Here is an 18,324-nt window from a genome sequence, read left to right as displayed (position 1 = left end):
TTTCTCTCTGCTTTTTAGTTAGTTTGGCTAAGGGTTTGTCTATCTTGTTGATTTTCTCAAAGAACCAGCTTTTTGTTTCATTGATTCTTTGGATAGTTTTATTTGTTTCTAGTTGATTGATTTCAGCCCTTAGTTTGATTATTTCCAGCCGTCTGCTCCTCTTGGGTGTATCTGCTTCTTTTTTTTCTAGGGTTTTCAGTTGGGCCATTAAGTTGTTTGTATGTGATGTTACAAATTTCTTCTTGCAGGCACTTAGTGCTATAAATTTTCCTCTGAGCACTGCTTTCAATGTGTCCCATAAATTTGGGTATGTTGTGCCTTCCTTTTCATTGAATTCTAGGAAGTCTTTAATTTCTTTCTTTATTTCTTCCTTAACCCAGCTGTCATTGAGTAGTAAGTTGTTCAGTTTCCATGTGCGTGTCGGCTTTTTGTTGTTTCTGTTGTTGTTGATGTCTAGCTTTAGTCCATGGTGGTCAGATAGTATACAAGGGATTATTTCAATCCTTTTGTATCTGTTGAGGCTTGCTTTGTGGCCCACTATATGGTCTATTTTGGAAAAGGTTCCATGTGGTGCTGAAAAGAAGGTGTACTCTTTTGAGTTTGGATGAAATGATCTGTAGACGTCTATTAGGTCCATTTGATTTAGGGATTCTGTGAGTGCTTTTATTTCCCTATTTGGTGTCTGTCTAGTTGATCTGTCCCTTGGTGAGAGTAAAGTGTTGAAGTCTCCCACTTTTAAGGTATTAAGATCAATGTATGATTTAAGCTTTAATAATGTTTCATTTACGAATGTCGGTGCTCTTGTATTTGGGGCATAGATATTCAAGATTGTGATGTCCTCTTGGTGGATTTTTCCTTTGATGAGAATATAGTGGCCCTCATCTTTTTTGATTAACTTGGGTTGAAAGTCTATTTTATTAGATATTAGGATGGCTACTCCAGCTTGTTTTCTGGAACCATTTGCTTGAAAAACAGTTTTCCAGCCCTTTACTCTGAGGTAGTGTTTGTCTTTGTTGCATAGGTGTGTTTCTTGGATGCAACAGAATGTTGGATCCTGTTTCCTTAACCATTCTGTTAGCCTGTGTCTTTTTATTGGTGAGTTGAGTCCATTGATATTGATAGATAATAGTGACCAATGCATGTTAGTTCCTTTTGTAATGGAGTCGATGATCTAACCCTGTTTCATTGCTTGTTTTCTTTTCATTTTTGTTGGGACATTATCTGTATGCCCTGTTTTCTTGGGTGAATTTGTTTTCATTGGATTGGAGTTTTCCTTCTAGTATCTTCTGTAGGGATGGTTTGCTATGTAGATATTGTGTAAATTTAGTTTTGTCACGGAATATTTTGTTTTCTCCATCTATGTTCATTGAAAGCTTTGCAGGGTATAGTAGTCTGGGTTGACATTTGTGATCTCTTAGAGTCTCCATAATACTTGCCCAGGCCCTTCTGGCTTTCATAGTTTCTGATGAGAAGTCTGGTATGATTCTGATAGGTCTACCTTCATATGTTACTTGGCCTTTTTCCCTTGCTGCTTTTAGTATCTTTTCTTTGTTCTGTAGATTTAGTGTTTTGACTATGATGTGACGTGATGTGTTTCTTTTCTGGTCTAGTCTATTTGGAGTTCTGTAGGCCTCTTGTATATTTATGGACATCTCTTTCTTTAAGTTGGGAAAATTTTCTTCTATGATTTTCTTGAAAATATTTTCTGGACCTTGGAGTCTGGAGTCTTCTTTTTCGTGAATTCCTATTATTCTTAGATTTTGTCTTTTCATAGCATCCTTGATTTCTTGGATATTTTGTGATTGGAACTTTTCTGATTTTACTTTTTCTTTGAGAGAAGTATATATTTCTGCAAGTGTGTCTTCAGCTCCAGAGATTCTCTCTTCCATCTCTTGTATTCTGTTGGTGATGCTTACTTTTGTGGTTCCTGATCTTTTCTCCAAGTTCTCCAGCTCAAGGGTTTTCTCATTTTGTGTTTTCTTTATTGATTCTAATTCTATTTTCATGCCTTGCACCATTTCTTTCATGTGTTTGAATTTGGATTCCTGTCTCTCTACGATGGCCTCTATTTCTTTTTTCATTTCCTTCTTATATGCCACTAATTTTTCCTCTACTTGTGTATCTATTTGTTTGGCTATGTTTGCCTGTGTTTCTTTAAGGATATTGTCTATTTCTTCTTTCTTTGCCTCCAATTGACTGGCCATCTCTTTGAAAGACTTGTTCATTTCCTCCTTATGAGCTTCAAATAATTGGGCAAGCATGGCTTTAAAATCATTTTCCTGTGCTTCTGCTGAATTGGAGTATCCATCGATTTTGGGGTTTGCTGGTGAAGTCATGATGTCCTGATTTAAGTTGGAAGTGTTCTTTCGCCTACCCCTGGCCATTGGCTTATCTGAAACCTTCCCTGTTTGTTTTTGGATTCTGCAGATCAGACTGGTGCTGTCTCTCTCTGGTATCTGGAGAGTTCTTCAGGAAGCTGAGCACTCTCAGCGTGTGCTGAGGACTAGCTGTACCTGTGGGAGGAAAGTACGCAGGCGCAAACGGGGCAAATGCAAGCGTGTGTACGTGCGCGCGTGTGTGTCTGTGTGTGTAAGTGTGCGTGGATGAGTTTCTCGACGGACAGAGTGATGGCTAATGTTGAACCCTTGAGTGTGTGGGAGGGGCTCTGCACTGTATATGTCGCAGGCGCTAATGATGATCGCAGCGCAATTTCTGGCATTAACTGTCTTAACTCCTCAATCAGGCCCACAGGGCAGGAACTTCAATGTCCCTAGTGCCCCTCTGTTTCCCAAAGTGAGTATGTGGGTGGGAGGGGGGTTCGATACCTGGCTTCTGATTTAGAAGGACCCAGGATCTGGGGAACTGCAGATTTTCAAGGGTGCACTCACTTACAGGCAGGTCTCCTGGCAGAGATCGTGGTATCCGGGGCTCTCTGCTCTCTGGTTTGGCCCTGCTTCTTTGATGTGTTGCGCCAGTTCTGTGCTGCTGTCACTGCCAGGTTCTGAGGTCTTGCTGCAGCTGGAGATTTCAGGGTAGTCACTTCAGCAGGGATGGGGTAACCAGGCTCTCTGTTTTCTGGTTTGGCCCTGGTTAGTCTTAAACTGGAGGGCTGTGGTGCCCCGCCAGTTCAGTGCTGCTCCGTCGCCACGTCCCGCCGTAACTGGAGACTGGGTTGCTAGTCCCAATGCTTTCTGGGAAGTCCTGGGATCTCTTTGCTGTGTTCTCCAAGCTTGGGAGGCCCAGCGCCTGGTGTGTCCAGGTTGTATGACATTTCTGCCTGGTTTTGGTGAGTATATAGCGTATTCTCTGTCACTGTGGGATTGGGCGGGCCGTACCGTCAGTGATGGTGATCCTGTGGAGCTAGTATGGCGTCTAGCAGATTGGCGCCCTGGGAGGATAGTGCAGCCACTGCGCGAATCTGGGACTCCGGGACACGTACTGCTGGCTTTTGTCTGCCGCTAAAGTGCTTGGGGCTCCGTCTCAGCGGCCGTATACCCCAGGCAGTTAGGTCTGAGCTGAGAAAGATGAGTCCGCTGTGCCGAGGAGGAAGGAGGTCTGGGGGAAGGGAGTGCTGCAAGAACAAAGGATCGTTTCTCTCCTTCCCCAAGCAAGTCTCCGGGTGACGGGAGGCCAAAGTTTTCACCTCCTGCGATGTTCCCTGTTGTTCAGAAAGCCTCGCTGTGGTTTTCCTGGGTTGGGGGTCCTTCCATTCTCCAACTCAGAAGATCAGGTATCCCACCGCTCAGAAACTGTGTGTGCTAGTCGCCATCTTGGCTCCGCCCCCCTTCCTGCCCTTTTCTAACCAGTCTCTCTTGTGCTTTCATATCTTTTTTTTGGTTTTCGGTTTTGATGACTCAGTGAATTTAATAAGGGTTGCCCTACAGGAGGATGGGTGAGGAGGGGCTCTCTACAGGAGCATGGGCGTCATGCCAATGACTGCACCTTAGAAGAAAATGTCTCTCCATCCACTTTGTTTTTTAGTCTCAATTTACAGTGTTTGCTCAGTATTGTTCTTTTTGTAAATGCTTAAAAAAAAACAAAACCAATTTTGAATAGCCAGTTTTTCAGCATAAGAATTTAATGCACAGAAGAGGGCAGGGGCCCACAGACCATGAGCTGTATTCTATGCACAGATACATCTTATTTGGCTTGAGTTTTTTGTTTTTTTTTTGTTTTTTTTTGTTTTTTTTTTTTTTCAAAAAATAGGAAAACATTTATAACATTAAAAATAGGCCATTTATTAAACTCTAGACTGGGTATCTAGACTGTTGAAATGTCAGGTGTGGAAAAAGCCCACACTCACCCTTCATGGGAAGAGCACTGGAGGCGCTACAGGAACTTGAACAATGAGACACTCATCACTTGTTATTAGAGAAGAGCACCTACAAGAATCACCATGGTGCGTGACACTGCTGTGTGACAGGCACTGTGCCACAGATACTGCCATACAAATGGAAACAGGATTAGAAGGAGGCTGGGAAGGAGTGCTCAATTGTTAGGAAGAAAGGAGACAGCTTTAGCTGGGCAGCAGTAGAGCACTCACTCCCTAGGAAGGCAGAGGCAAGTGGATCTCTGTGAGTTCAAGTTCCAGGACAGCCAGGACTACACAGTGAAACCCTGTCTCGAAAGAACAAAACAATAACAACGGACAGCTTTGGGAAAGCATTCCCTCAGATGCACTTTAAGAGAAAGTTTCTGCCTGGAAAATGAGACACAGAGGACACTCGGTCAGAGGCAGCAGTGTGGTCAAGGTTTATAAAGGATCATAAACTGAGGCCATAAGTAGATGTATTATAATAGAAATCATTACACTGTAGCATAAGGCGTTTTCCTCAGAAAGAAATGGTATGCCTCGAGAAACCAAAACAAATGGGAAGGATTCTTGCTTTACAAGAATAAAGTTTTGGTTTTTCTGTTTTTATTTTTTCCTCATGAATCAGTATTCTCGTGTCTTCAAGAAGACTACTATGGCTCAATCAAGGAGGGAGAAGAATCAAAATTAATATTACATGCTACTTGACTCTTGCTCCATTGCCAATACAAGAGGTTGACTTTCACCAACTTTATAAACTGAAGTTCAATCTTAGGAGTTCTTTGAGGCCAGGAGTGGTAGTGCAAGCCTTTAATCCCAGCACTCAGGAAGCAGAAGTGAGCAGATTTCTGTGAGTTTGAGGCCAGCTCAGTCTGCACAATGAGTTCCAGGACACCCAGTCTTAGTAGAGAGACCCTGTCTCAAAACAAACAAAAATGCTCTTTGGGGGGAAAAATCTGTTATAAACAACTTTCTCTTTAAAACTTCAACATAAACCAATAAAATATTTAGCAAGAAATTAAATAAGATTAGCATCTGAAACACCTCTGATAATAGTGCTAAAGATGAAATAAAGAACTGTACCAGAAGGAAATAGGAACATTTAGTTGCAAAAAATAAGATCCAAGAACTGTTAGGTCTGGGTAACAAGAGCAGAGATATTCAAATATGTGCCAAGTAATCTGCTATGTCCCAATTTGAGAACAAGAAGATAAAGTCAAGAGAGGGTAGAGAGGTGCATCCATGGTTAAGAGCACTTGCTGCTCTTGCAGAGGACCTGGATTAAGCTCAGCCTGTCTTAACTCTGTTCCAGGATTCTGCAACCCCTTCTGGGTCCACAGTTACTAGGCACACAGAGTGTACATCCATAAACAAAGGAAAAACACTCACATAAGATTGAGTGTTTCTAAATAAATCTTTATAAATGTGATTTAATTAAAAGGAATCACGCTTGATTCAAATGGGAGCTAACCTGGGTCTGGTGGCACAAGCCTGTAATCCAGCTACCCAGAAGGCTAAGAACGTTCAAGGCCTGCCTAGGATGCAAAGTAAGTTCAAGGGCTGCCTATGTGGAAAACTTCCTGAGACCTTCTCACAAACAAAAATAAGCTAGCTGTGGTGGCACACGCCTGTGATCCCAGCACTGGGGAGGCAAAAGCAGACTACCTCTGTAAGTTCAAGGCCAGCCTAGTCTACAAAGTGAGTGTAGGAGAGGCAAAGCTATACACAGAGACCCTGTCTTGAAAAAAACAAAAAACAAAAAGCAAACAAAAAACCATTAAAGGACTGGGAACACACCTTTCCAGTAAAGCACTTGCTTAGCATATACTAGGAATGGGAAAAAAAGAAAAAAACATAGAGAGGGAAATAAAATTTTTGTAAAAATTAAACCTGGAAATAACCTGAATAATAACACATAGAAATGGTTTAAACTTAGAAAACAGAGCTGGAGAGAGGTTCAGTAGTTAAGGGAACTGGTTACTCTTTTGGAAGATGCTGACTCAATTCATAGCACCCACATGGCTTCTCAGAACTATCTATATAACCAAGTTCCAGAAGACCTGATGCTTTCTTCTGGCTTCCATGGGCAAGGCACACACATGGTTCACAAAACAGACTTGCAAGCAAAACACCCATACATATAAAATAAATACCACTTAACAACAACCAAAAAACAGAATACAATCATAATAGCTCCTCTTCAGTGAGATAAGTATTGAGAGAGCAAACAAAATGTTAAAGAGGTGTAATGGAAAAAAATGCAAGGGGCTCTGGTTGTGACTACTTCTTGAGTGCCTGTCCCAGATGATTTACTACAAGTAGATAAAAAAAAAAAAAAAACAGAACCATTCCTGAATGCCTTTATAAACAATAACAACAACAACAAAACCTATTACCACTACACTAAAGTCAATTTCAAAAGTTGCTAAGTTTGGCAATTTTGCAGTGAGATCAAGATTTCTAAATCCCTCAATAGAATCAAGACATGCAAGAATGGCAAACAGGGCCATTAAGCCAGTATAACTGCTGAGTGGCAAATGGAAACAAGTTTGTTAACTGTTCATTGCTGCTAGCTATGTAATAAATTGTGTAATTTCACTAACGTTACTTTTTTGTCCTTTTTTTTGGGGGGGGGAACCTGGTGTGTGTGTGTGTGTGTATGTGTGCGTGTGTGTGTGTTGTCTGTGTGTCTGTGTGGTGTGTGTGTGTGTGTGTGTCTCTGCAGTCTTGTTAGCTGAGTACCCAGGTTAGCTGGAACAATGTGCAGGTGGCACAGCTCACCAGTGATAATGAACTCTCAAGAGACACAGAAGGTAGAAACAGAATGGTGAAAAGGCTGCAAAACCGCAAATGGAACCATTCTGCAATTATGACTCTTTATTTAAACGATAAAGATCATAATTAATATTAAACACAAAATAAACTCTTAAGGCCTTCAACGGAGAATGAGAAGTTACGAAAACATTTTTATGACCAAAAAGTCTTCAGACTTTAATAGTAGCACTAGACTATGAAGCCATACCCAGTGAAACATCAAATGCTAATTACTATTGCCAAATAGTGGGCTGTAAATTATCAAACTCCCCTTTGCAACATCAGAAAAGGATTGTTACAACTTTCTGAGTTGCCAAACCTTGTGCACACACACACACATACACACACACAAAGACATTCTAAAAGAAGATTTATATGACCTTGTAGTTACCTAGTTTTTAAAAATGAGATTATCGTTATGTAGGGCACAATATGTGCTTACAGAAAGGAAAACAAAATTGGGGTACAGAAGTATTACCTGAGGGCAGGAAATTCAGACAAAGGGTCCCTATTCCTGGTGAGAGCAAGCAGTCAGCTGCCAGGGTCTCTTAGACTCTTCTGGAACTCACTTGGGTGATTGTGCAATTCACAGCACACCAATCTCCACCACAGCCAGCAGGGAACGCTGCAGGGAATGGGGACACAGGGGACACAAAAGGGGGCAAGTTCAAGGGAAGGAAGGAAGAGGAGTGAAATATTCAGCTGTGATGTGCTTACAAAAACACAGTTGTATCTCACACCATATTACCTACGGCAGACACTGCTCACAACTGAAAACAAATTAACCATTTAGGAATTCTTCACCCTCTTCACTCTGCTGTGTTATGTCCATTTTTCTAATGTACATAAAAACAATAACAGAGATAGCTATGTAGAATAGAAGTTATAGAAAGGCCGAACTGAATAATTTAACATTAAATAAATTCAGTCACTCTACAAAAACAAGCAACCCATAAATAAAAATAAAAATTAGCACAACAGTTTAACTGCCCAAATCAGTGAAAACTGTTATTTTCAAGTCAAAATACTGAAGCACAGTGTTTCCTATGAAAAATCATCCAGTCTAGTGTGGTAGCTTACATGTGTACTCAGGGAACTGCTGTGAGGTCCAGACCAGTCTGAGCTACAAAGTGTGTTCCAGGCCAGCCTGAGTATGGTCCTATGGTACTCGACCCTGCCTCTTAAGTAAAAAAGACAGAAGAAAAGGAGAGAGGGAAGAAAAGAGAGGGAAAGAAGAAAAATATCATAAAACAGAGAATGTTCCAGTAATGAACTCTGTCTGTATATCCAGGTATATTAAAGGGTCTAGAAAAATACATCAACAGTTAAGAACACTGACTACTCTTCCAGAGGACCAGGTTTATTTCCAGCACCTACAGAATGGCTCGTAAGTGTCTGTAACGCCAGTTCCAGGGAATCTGACACCCTCTTCTGACCTCCAGGACTACCTCAGGTAAGTGCAGACAAAACATTCATGAACATAAAAATAAATTAAATCTAAAAAAAAATTAAAAACCAAAAGTATATTAGAGAAACAATGTTATTGACCCAAAAATTTAATCTAAATTCTCTGAATGTCAATTTTTTAAAGCCTACCAAAAAGGTGCTAAAAGCAAGCAATTTATATCCTATGTGCTTTTTAGAGGTCAAAGTAGTCTGAATTTTAAAAATTTATCTGTCTTGCTTTGTCTCTGTCTCTCTGTGTGTGCGTGCGCGTGTGTCTGTCTGTCTACATGAATAGGCACTACATGTTTATCTGGTACCTAAAGAGGCCAGAAGAGGGTGTCAGATCCCCTCAAACTGGAATTAAGGATGGTTGTAAACAACTAGGGATGCTGGGAACTAAAAAGAGTTTCTCTGCATAAACAGCAGGTGACAACTGCTGAGCCATCTCTAGACCCTTGTATAAACTTATTTCTCTGGGCTATTAAATGTGTTTCTGGACAACTTTTGCATTCCATCTCTATCACTGAAGCTAAAGAAGCAATGAGGAACCACAACCAGTCACTGGCCTGGAACATCAGGGTATTCTGCCCTTTTGATAAAGAGAATGCAAACTACAGAACACAACAACAAAAGAGTTGTTTTAATATACATACATACATACACACACAAACAAATAAAAGCCAAGCAAGTCTTAAAAGTGAATATCACTAAAGACTAGCTTCTTTAAAACTGCCCACAGGAAGCCAGGAGGAAGTGGTGAACACCAAGTCATAATCCCAGCACTTGGGAGACAGAGGAAAGTGGATCTCTGTGAGTTCAAGGCCAGCCCAGTCTACAGAGTGAGTTCCATGACAGCCAAAGCTACACACAGTGAAACCCTGTCTCGAAAAACAAAACAAAAACAAGAAAAAAAAAAAAAAACCTGCCCACAGGAAATGCACTTATAAAATGAAGCCTGATTAAGATGATCTTTCCTAAAGGAATGCATAAAACCTAGTTTCAGGAAGAAGGAGAAAAGTGAAGTATTCGGGTGGAGGGATACCACAAGCCAATTGGATGGCCTCAACAAACTTCAACTCACAATTCATCCTGTAATAATCAACTCTGCAGAAACCAAAAGATAACCACACAGAAGCACTTCCACTGTTAATGCACGGTCTAAATCAGGTCATAAATTTAAAAGGAGGGCATTTCCATTTCATAAAGGACATTGATTCAAATTAGCATATTCAAAACCAAACTCTGGATCTCTGATAGTCTGTTCCTCCAGCAGTCATATCCAATTTAGATCATGGCAGTTCCATCTTGTCGGTGGCATCCATTACTGCTCTTAAGAGAACTCTTAATTCTTAATCTATATCTTATCTGTTAGTCAATTCTGGCTCTACCTTCAAAGTACATCTAGAAACTGACTCTCAGCAACTCCAAAGCAACTACTTTGCTAATATTTTTTTCACCTGAATAGTTAACTATCTTCATTGACCTTTTGTTCTTCTCTTGTCCTGTTTCTTACATAGTTGCCAGAGTAATTCTTGGCTGAAAACATTCCAGTGGTTTCTAACTTCACTTCAGTGTAAAAGCCAGTCATTACCAGTTTCCATGTTGATACTGGATATAGAGAAACTTTGGCCCAGGAATTATATAAATAAAACCAGAAGCTAAGGGCTGAAGAGACGGCTCACTGTTAAGAGCATGTGCTTCTCTTCCAGAGGACCTGGGTTTGGTTCTTAAGACCCACAGGCAGGACAGAAATTCCTGGTGGGTAACAGGTTTTAGAGATGGAGGGCATAAGAGCCCATGCCTTCTACCTAGGCTGTGCTGGCATCTAACTCAAAAAAGAGTCAGGAATGACCTCGACCTTCCTGAGTATCCTTCTCCACATGACATGTACTAGGATTACAGGCATGTACTACCATGTCTCCCCATTTCAAATGTGAAGCCCTAGCTCTGTGCATATTAACCAAGCATTCTACACCTGAGGTTGATGAACACACAGCCTTTGTCCCATGAAGGTCTGCATTTGTACTTCAACATGATCTGGACTTGGTGGTTTGCCACTGGGGGATCAAGCCCAGAGCTTCAAGCATCCCAAACAAGCTCCTCACCACTGAGGGACACTGTCCCCAGCCTTAGCCTGTGTTGTCTTTCCTATTCCACTCTACTTCACCTCAACGTAAGCCTCAGCATATTTCTTTTTTGTATTTATTATTATTTATTACAATTTATTCACTTTGTATCCCACTGTACCCCCCCATCTCCTCACTCTTACCTATCCTGCCTCTTCTCCCCCTATGCCACCTATGTTCACTGATAAGGGAGGGCCTCCTCCCCTTTTAGCTGATCCTTGACTATCAGATCTCATCAAGGCTGGCTGCATCATCTTCCTTTGTGGCCTAGCAAAGCAGCATCCCAAAAGGGGAGGTGTCAAAGAGCCAGCCGCTGAGTTCATGTCAGAGACAGCCCCTAATCCCCTTACTAGGGTGCCCACATGGTAACTGAGCAGCCTACGGGCTTCATCTGAGCAGGTCTAGGTCCTCTCCATGCACGGTCCTTGGTTGGAGTCTCTGCAGGCCCAGATGTACTATAGAGCAAGAGTAATAAAAACGGCATGGTACTGGCATAGAAACAGACTGGTGGATCAATGGGATCGAATTGAAGACCCAGAAATAAACCCAGAAATAGACCCAGAAAATGCAAATCAAAACAACCCTGAGATTCCACCTCACACCCATCACAATGGCTAAGATCAAAAACTCAAGGGATGACACATGCTGGAGAGGTTGTGGACAAAGAGGAACCCTTCTCCATTGCTGGTGGGAATGCAACCTTGTACAACAACTTTGGAAATCAATCTGGCACCATCTCAGAAAATTAGGAATAGTGTTACCTCAAGATCCAGCTATACCACTCATGGGCATACATCCAAAAGATGCTCAGCCTCAGCATATTTCAAAATGACAGGCAAGCTACCATCTTCAGGGTTGTTTGCGTTTGTTCCCATACTCAGGACTAACCATGAACCCCATCCCTGTCTTCCTACCCACTTTCTGTTACTTTTTTAAACTGTACTTAACACATACCATTACATGTTTCACTGTTTACTATTCATTAATTACCCCCTTCCTCTAATTAAAATGAAAACACTATGAGTGTGAGGGTTTCTATTTTTTCTCATTGCTGCGTTCTCAGTATTTCACATAAAGTAGTCACTCAAAAAAAAACTATATATAGCTAATATCAACTAGGGATTACATTAAAATGAATACCATAAAAAATTAAATAATCTCAAATTATATACATGTAAATTCATTTGTAATTCAAAAAGTAACTGTCTTCTCTCAACTGTCTGATCTAAGTAAACCAACTCTCACAAATTTCATGTGGCAGCATAGTTTAGAAATAGGCAAAAAAAAAAAAAAAAAGAAACAACTTTATGCTTCCTAGACCAGAAAAAATATGATCAATTAAAATAATGGTTACATCTGTCATGTTCAACATGTGGTATGTAGATAAGTGCTCAGAACCTAAAACACACATATTCCTACAAACTGTCAGGCTTTATCACAAAGCGTGGGTCAGGCTTGACGCTCAGGCCTGAGTTCACAGCACTTAGAAGTCAGAGGCCCAAACAAGGGCTGATGTGATTGACGGCTCAGTGAGTAAGGATGCCACCAAACTGATGACCTGAGTTCTGCTTCCACGACCCACATGAAAGAAACCCAACTCCCACAAGCTGTCCTCGAACTCCACATGTACACCATGGCTTGCATGCACCCTACACACAATAAATACTTTAAAAGAAACAAATGTTTAGAGTTGCAAGAAAGGCTGTGCTACATAGCAAGACCTTGCCTCAAAACAAAACAAACAACAAGCATGTGAAAACTCAGTGTCTGAATAGTGGTATAATGATCTGAGAAAGTAACTTTGTGTACATGTTTGTATATGGATACACATGTATGCACACAGATGTGGAGGCCAGAGATTATCACTCTCATTTTAACTTTTGAGATAGACCATCTCACTAAACCTGGAGTTCACCAATTCAGGTAGACTAGCAAGAAGCTCTAGAGATTCTCTTGTCTCCACCTTCCCAGCCCTGGGATTAAAGACATATGCTGCTGCATGGGGCTTTATGTGGATGGGATTCAGACTTAGGTCCTCATGGCTGTGCAGCAAGCACTTTACCCACAAGCCTACACTCAGCCTTTTAAAGGTTCCTTCCCTTAGTTTAAAAACAGCTCATACTAAGACATTCAGGTTGGCTCTCCTTCTTCTATCCTGGCAGCTGGCCTGAACCCAGACCTTTCCAGAGCAGCAGACAATTATAAGGTTCTGAAGGATAGCAGCATCCCTTCAATACATCAGTTTTCAACATGTTACTCCAAGACTCTTTATAGATGTTGTATTTCCTGGACCTATACTCCATAAACAAGACTTCTATCACATCCTTTACTAGCTAGAATTACTTATTAGCAGCCACCCATCTCCAGGTATGAAGTTCAATTTCCTTAACATAGCAAATGAGGCCCATGAAAAGCTAATTTAGTTAAGCCTATTATTGACACCAAAATGAGGAGCAATCTTGATTCAAAATAATTCTCTCCAAAACCAGATCTTTGCTGTCTGTGACAGTTTGAATGAGAATGCCCCAGGCTCCTATATTTAAATACTTGGTCCTCAGTTGGTGGAACTGTTTGGGAAGGATAGGAGGTGTTGCCTTACTGGAGGAGGTGCATCATGGGGTCAGGCTTTGGGGTTTTAAAAGTCCATGTTATTCCCACTTAGCACTTTCTCTGCCTATTGCTTGTGAATCAGAGGCCAGCTCTCGTGCTCCCCGACATGACAGTCATAGAATCACCCTCTGGAAATGTAAGCCCCCAGTTAAATGGTTTCTCTTATTAAAAGTTTCCTTGGTCATCGTGTCTTCACAGCAATAGAAAGGATACTAAGGTGCTGTCACCACAAATTGATCTATGGCTAGTTAGAACTGGACCATAAAGATTTTCTCTCCCAATAACTTAAAATTTGGCAGGAAAGATCAGAAAGTAAGAGTCCTAAGAAATAGTTCAACACCCCAAAGTTAGAATTTTCAACCAGGAGCAGTTTTATGCCTTGGGGAACTTTTGGAAATCCCTAGAAATATTAAAAACACCACACTGGGCAGAGTAGTCCTCCATGGCAAAGAACTGTCCAGTCTAAGATCTGAAGCTAACAGGCTCTGCTCTAAAATCAAAGCCCAAGACCTCTTTCAGGGAGAGTCAAAGGAGCCTGGCTTCCGCCCATCTCAGGGTTTGTGGTTAGATCTTCCTCTGAATCTGTGACCCACCCAGCAGCTTCAACTACATTTCCCTTTTTACTTAAATAGACACATGTCTGTTGACTGCAGACAAAATAACCTTAGCTTAGCAAAGCTATCTAGCTCAAGCATTTGATAAGCATCTACCTGTTTTAAACCAGCTCCTCAGCTGCTGACGTTGGAATGGATGAGGTTTTATTTTAACGTGCTGCACTGTACAGGATCGTGTCTGGCAGCATTCCTAGCCTCTACTTACCGGGTGACAACCTTCCAAGTCACAAGAATCAAACCACGGCCAAATGTCCTCGGAGGAACCCAGTGCCAGAGGCTGATAACCACTGCTTTAAACAGGACAAAGACTCCACCTCATGAGGTATAGCCTACCAGGCAAACTCCTAATCTCCAGAAACCCCTGTGTGTAATATACTGTGTCCTGAGGGTAAGGGACAGGAAGCGGAGCATTTGTACTCAGATCTTTATCATCACTTTTCAGATCCTAGCTTAAGTAACTGTGTATCTTTTGTCCTTACACATAAACCTACACTCATGTACACAGAGACACAGAGTAACAAACGGAAAGCTCTAAAGGTGAAATGAAAGGTAGTTCCTGTTCGTTTTTCCTTTCTTATATTTGTCTGAACATTTGAAAGAACCTCTTATTTCCTTATGGAAGAAAAAAAAAAGATTCCCCTTTAAGTACCATCAACACATGTCCTGTTCTAGTCTAAAAAATCTAAGTAATTCCTCCTTAAGAGGCTTTTCCTGTTTTGTTTCTCTTTTAAAATATACGACTTCTAACCTCTTCCTCTCTCTTCACACCCCCATAGTTGGTTCAGATCAGTTAAGTATACAAACTTTTCATTAATGCAAAAGGCATTTAGATAACAATACTCAAACCAGTCAGTATTTACTTGAAGTGTAAATTATGTGTCAATCTTTTATAAAACAATTCCTCTTCCACACTTTTCCTATATGCCAGCTCCAAAGTACCGCTCAGCCTCAAGTGTCGCTAGCTTTAATCTTAAAATCTTAAGGTTCTTTTAGAGTGAGCATTCTACTTTTCTAGACAGTAGACAAACTTCTTCCTTCCTGGAAGAGCCTCTACGAGGAGTGCCTGTAAGGACCTGGACATTTTCCTAATTCTTCTTCTCTATGGCAGGACAGGTACCAACCCCTCCCCCAAAGGATTCCAGTGTTCCAGGCCCGCCTCACACTCACTTACATTAAGGATGGTGACCTTGAATTACTAGCCTCCACCTGCCTGCTGAGACTACAGAAATCTGCCATCACAAACTGTTTATAAGGTGTTAGGGACTGAACCCAGGGTGTCCTACACTGTACAGAGCCTAGCAAACTAAGTTCCATCTCCAGAACACAGACGGTGGTAGGTGAGAACCAACCTCTGCAAGTTGTCCTCAGACTTCCATACAAAGGCTGGATCACATGCATATGTGCACACTTGGCACACACAGTAAGCAAATGTAAAAGTATAATACTCTTTAAAAACAATAAACTGCAAATGATTTCTCCATGAAAAAGGAATAAAATGCTTTAGAATGTTTTAGAAACTTTGATTTAAAAAGAAGTGCTCATTACTATTTCATGTAAGAAATCATGACGATTATAAAGTAATCCTAAGGACTTAACTCTAAGTATGTGGCTGTTATCTACGTGATAAAGTAAGCCATTACATTCCTGCTCTTAAGAGTTCTTCCCAAATGGACGTATATGAGAGAATTAAAGGATAATGCCCTAAGGCACTTATCGATTGAATTAAAATTTCTTCTAGGCATACAGAATGAGTGGTACGGTACCATTATCCTTAGGAGAGAAATAGGCAATCAAATCATTGTCTATGGATCTGAATTATTTTATAGAACTAGATATAGGAGAGGGTAAAGTGTATCTCATATGAATCGGACTTAAACTAAGTAACAGACATTATTTTAAAGAAATAAAAGTTTTTTTCAAATTAAGATGGCTCAGTATTGCACCATCTATACAATTTTAAAGGTAGCACAGACCTGTAATCACAGTACTCAGGAAGTTAAGGGAGACACTGAACTTGAGGATAGACTGGGATTTGTTAAGAGTTACAGAATAGCCTGAGCTACATAACCTGTTTCAAACACACACACACACACACACACACACACACACACTTTCTAATTGGTGGTATTAAGAAGCAAATACACAGTCTCAAACTTTGCTATAGTTCGCTACTTTATGCATATACACTATTTGTATTAAATTTTATTCAATACAATATCAGAGAAATATCTGCTGAATCACAGTATTGTTTTTTGTTCAATATGTTCCAATGTATCACCTAAATATATACATAAATAAATTCGGAGAATGAAGACTTATGTTTACTGCACAAGACTATCATTATACCCGAGTAACTTCCTTTAATCAGCAAGAGCATTCATTAACTTAAAAATAACAGAGAAGAGAAAGAGATCCTAACCAAGAGCTTTGAACTCCCTATTACCAACTTGGAACATTTAGCCTGTGTCTTGAGACAAATATGGAGAAGCCAAGTGCAGTCACAAACTGCCAGTTCACTGAGTCATGTTTCTGACTAAAACTGTTATGAAATGGAAAGAATGACACGTCTGAGGTTTAAACAGAGACGTTAACTCCTTGAATTAAAGGGTCTCGGAAGCAAAAATCAGAAAACTCCTCAGCAAGAAAGGATGCGGGACTGAACCGACTCCATCAAGAACTTGCAAAGCCGAGAACTCTGCTTATTTACCTAAAACAAATCCCAACTGTGCAAACAAGCACACCCTCCGGAGCACAGGCGCGGGGACGGCAGGTAGGGGCTCGGAGAGCAATCCCAAGGTTAACGTTTCACCTGTAAGGCAGCCTCAGCCCAACAGTCCACGCACACACACACCGGTAGCCTCGGCTAACGGCACCGCTCTGCTCCGAGCCCCGGGAGCTTCCGAACCCGACCGGGTCCCAGCCCAGGCCCCCAGCCCAGGCCCGCGGCTCCGGGGCGACGCCGAGACGTCCCCAGCCTCGGCGCAGCCCCCGACGGAGACCCCGGCCCGTCGCCGCCCTCCGCGTGACCCGCGGAGCCGCTCGGGGACGCCACCGGGCGGACGGCGGGAGAGCCGGGACCCGCGGCGTGTACACCCCGGCCCCGGCGGAGGGGACCGGCCAGCGCGCTCGCTGACCTGGAGAGGTGCTTCAGGATCTGTTTCTTGATGATGCCAGCCATGGTGCCTGCGGGGCTCGAGCGCCGCTCTCTCGCCGTTCCTCACAGCCTCCTCTCTTCCCGGCGGCCTCCTCTCCGTCCCGCCTCACCGGGGCCGGCGGAGAGGCGCCGGAGCGCTCACTCGCGGGAGAGACTCGAGGCCCTGGCCGAGGCCACAGCCGCCGCTGAGAGCCCGAAGCATGACGCTCAGGCCGCCGCGGCAGCCGCCAGCGCCATCTTGGCTGCAGCATCACCTAAGAGACCGGGGGCGGGGAGAGGAGTCGGGGGCGGAGCGAGCCTGAGGTGGGCGGGGCTATCTCGAGGTGGGCAGGACCTGTGGGAGTTAGGGCCTCTTCAGCCCTGCCCACTTCGGACTCCCACCAGGTCCTCTCCTGGACTCCCATGCCCAGGACCTATTTGGGCTTTTATCCTTTCCTCATCTCTGCCTAGTCTTGCCTGTGCCTCTATCACTGGCTTTCTCTTTTCACTTCTTCATTTCCTCCGAACTCAACTTTCTGCTCCACAAATAGCTCTTGCTTGCGTTGCTCTTTTGACCATCTCGGTTTATTAACTCGCTTTCTTTTCTTTTGCCAAGATCCTTCTATTAGCTAACGGGTATAATTTAATGTTTCCATTAGTTATTCTAACCCTAAAGGAAGTAAAATTGACATTCATGTTATGTTTAACAGAATTTATCTAAAGAGTTAGAAAATATTAAATCGCCGGGCGGTGGTGGCGCAAACCTTTAATCCCAGCACTCGGGAGGCAGAGGCAGGTGGATCTCTCAGTTCGAGGTCAGCCTGTAACAGGACAGCCAAGGCTGCACAGAGAAACCCTGTCTCGAAAAACCAAAAAGGAAAAAAAAAGAAAAACAGCAAGTCTAGAGCCAATGAGGTGGCTCAGCCAGAAAAAGCCCTTTTCATGCAAGCCTGATGACCTGAGCTTGACCAAATCACATGGAGGAATGAACTGATCCTGAAAGTTATTCTCTCCTCCAGTTTCCTGTCCACACACACACACACACACACACACACACAAACACACGCGCGTGCGTGCTTACATATTTTTAAATGGAATGGCCAAATTGAAGTCCTGGTTCTAGTATTTTTCTAGCTGTGTTAACCTGGAAAGATCGTTTTCACTTTTATTTTCACTTTGTGTGTGTGTGTGTGTGAACATGTGACTTCGGCACACAAGTGGAGGTCAGAGAACAGCCCTGCGGGTCTCAGGCCTTGCCTCCTTCTGGCT

General features: G+C 42.3%; 1 protein-coding gene across 3 annotated transcripts in view; it reads right to left on the bottom strand.

Annotated features, from left to right (window-relative positions):
• Bltp3b (bridge-like lipid transfer protein family member 3B) overlaps nucleotides 1-17,347 on the bottom strand; it is a 77,156-nt gene extending 59,809 nt beyond the window's left edge. For 2 of the 3 annotated variants that reach the window (XM_060377895.1, XM_021645697.2), the window contains exons 1-2: nucleotides 17,057-17,343; nucleotides 7,605-7,751 (exon numbers count right to left, since the gene is read on the bottom strand). Coding sequence is in view for 1 of the 3 variants with exons in the window: in XM_021645695.2 (XP_021501370.2) it covers nucleotides 17,057-17,100 (44 nt within the window). In the remaining 2 variants the exon portion in view is untranslated. Of the gene's footprint in view, nucleotides 1-7,604; nucleotides 7,752-17,056 lie in introns of all 3 variants that reach the window. The other variant, XM_021645695.2, reaches the window with a different exon arrangement.
• Between the last annotated feature and the right edge of the window lie 977 nt (nucleotides 17,348-18,324).

Source organism: Meriones unguiculatus, chromosome 2 (genome assembly GCF_030254825.1).
Source record: "Meriones unguiculatus strain TT.TT164.6M chromosome 2, Bangor_MerUng_6.1, whole genome shotgun sequence".
Taxonomy (NCBI): Eukaryota; Metazoa; Chordata; class Mammalia; order Rodentia; family Muridae; genus Meriones; species Meriones unguiculatus.
The sequence above is the reverse complement of the archived record's forward strand: the minus strand, read 5'-3'. Positions and strand labels throughout refer to the sequence as shown.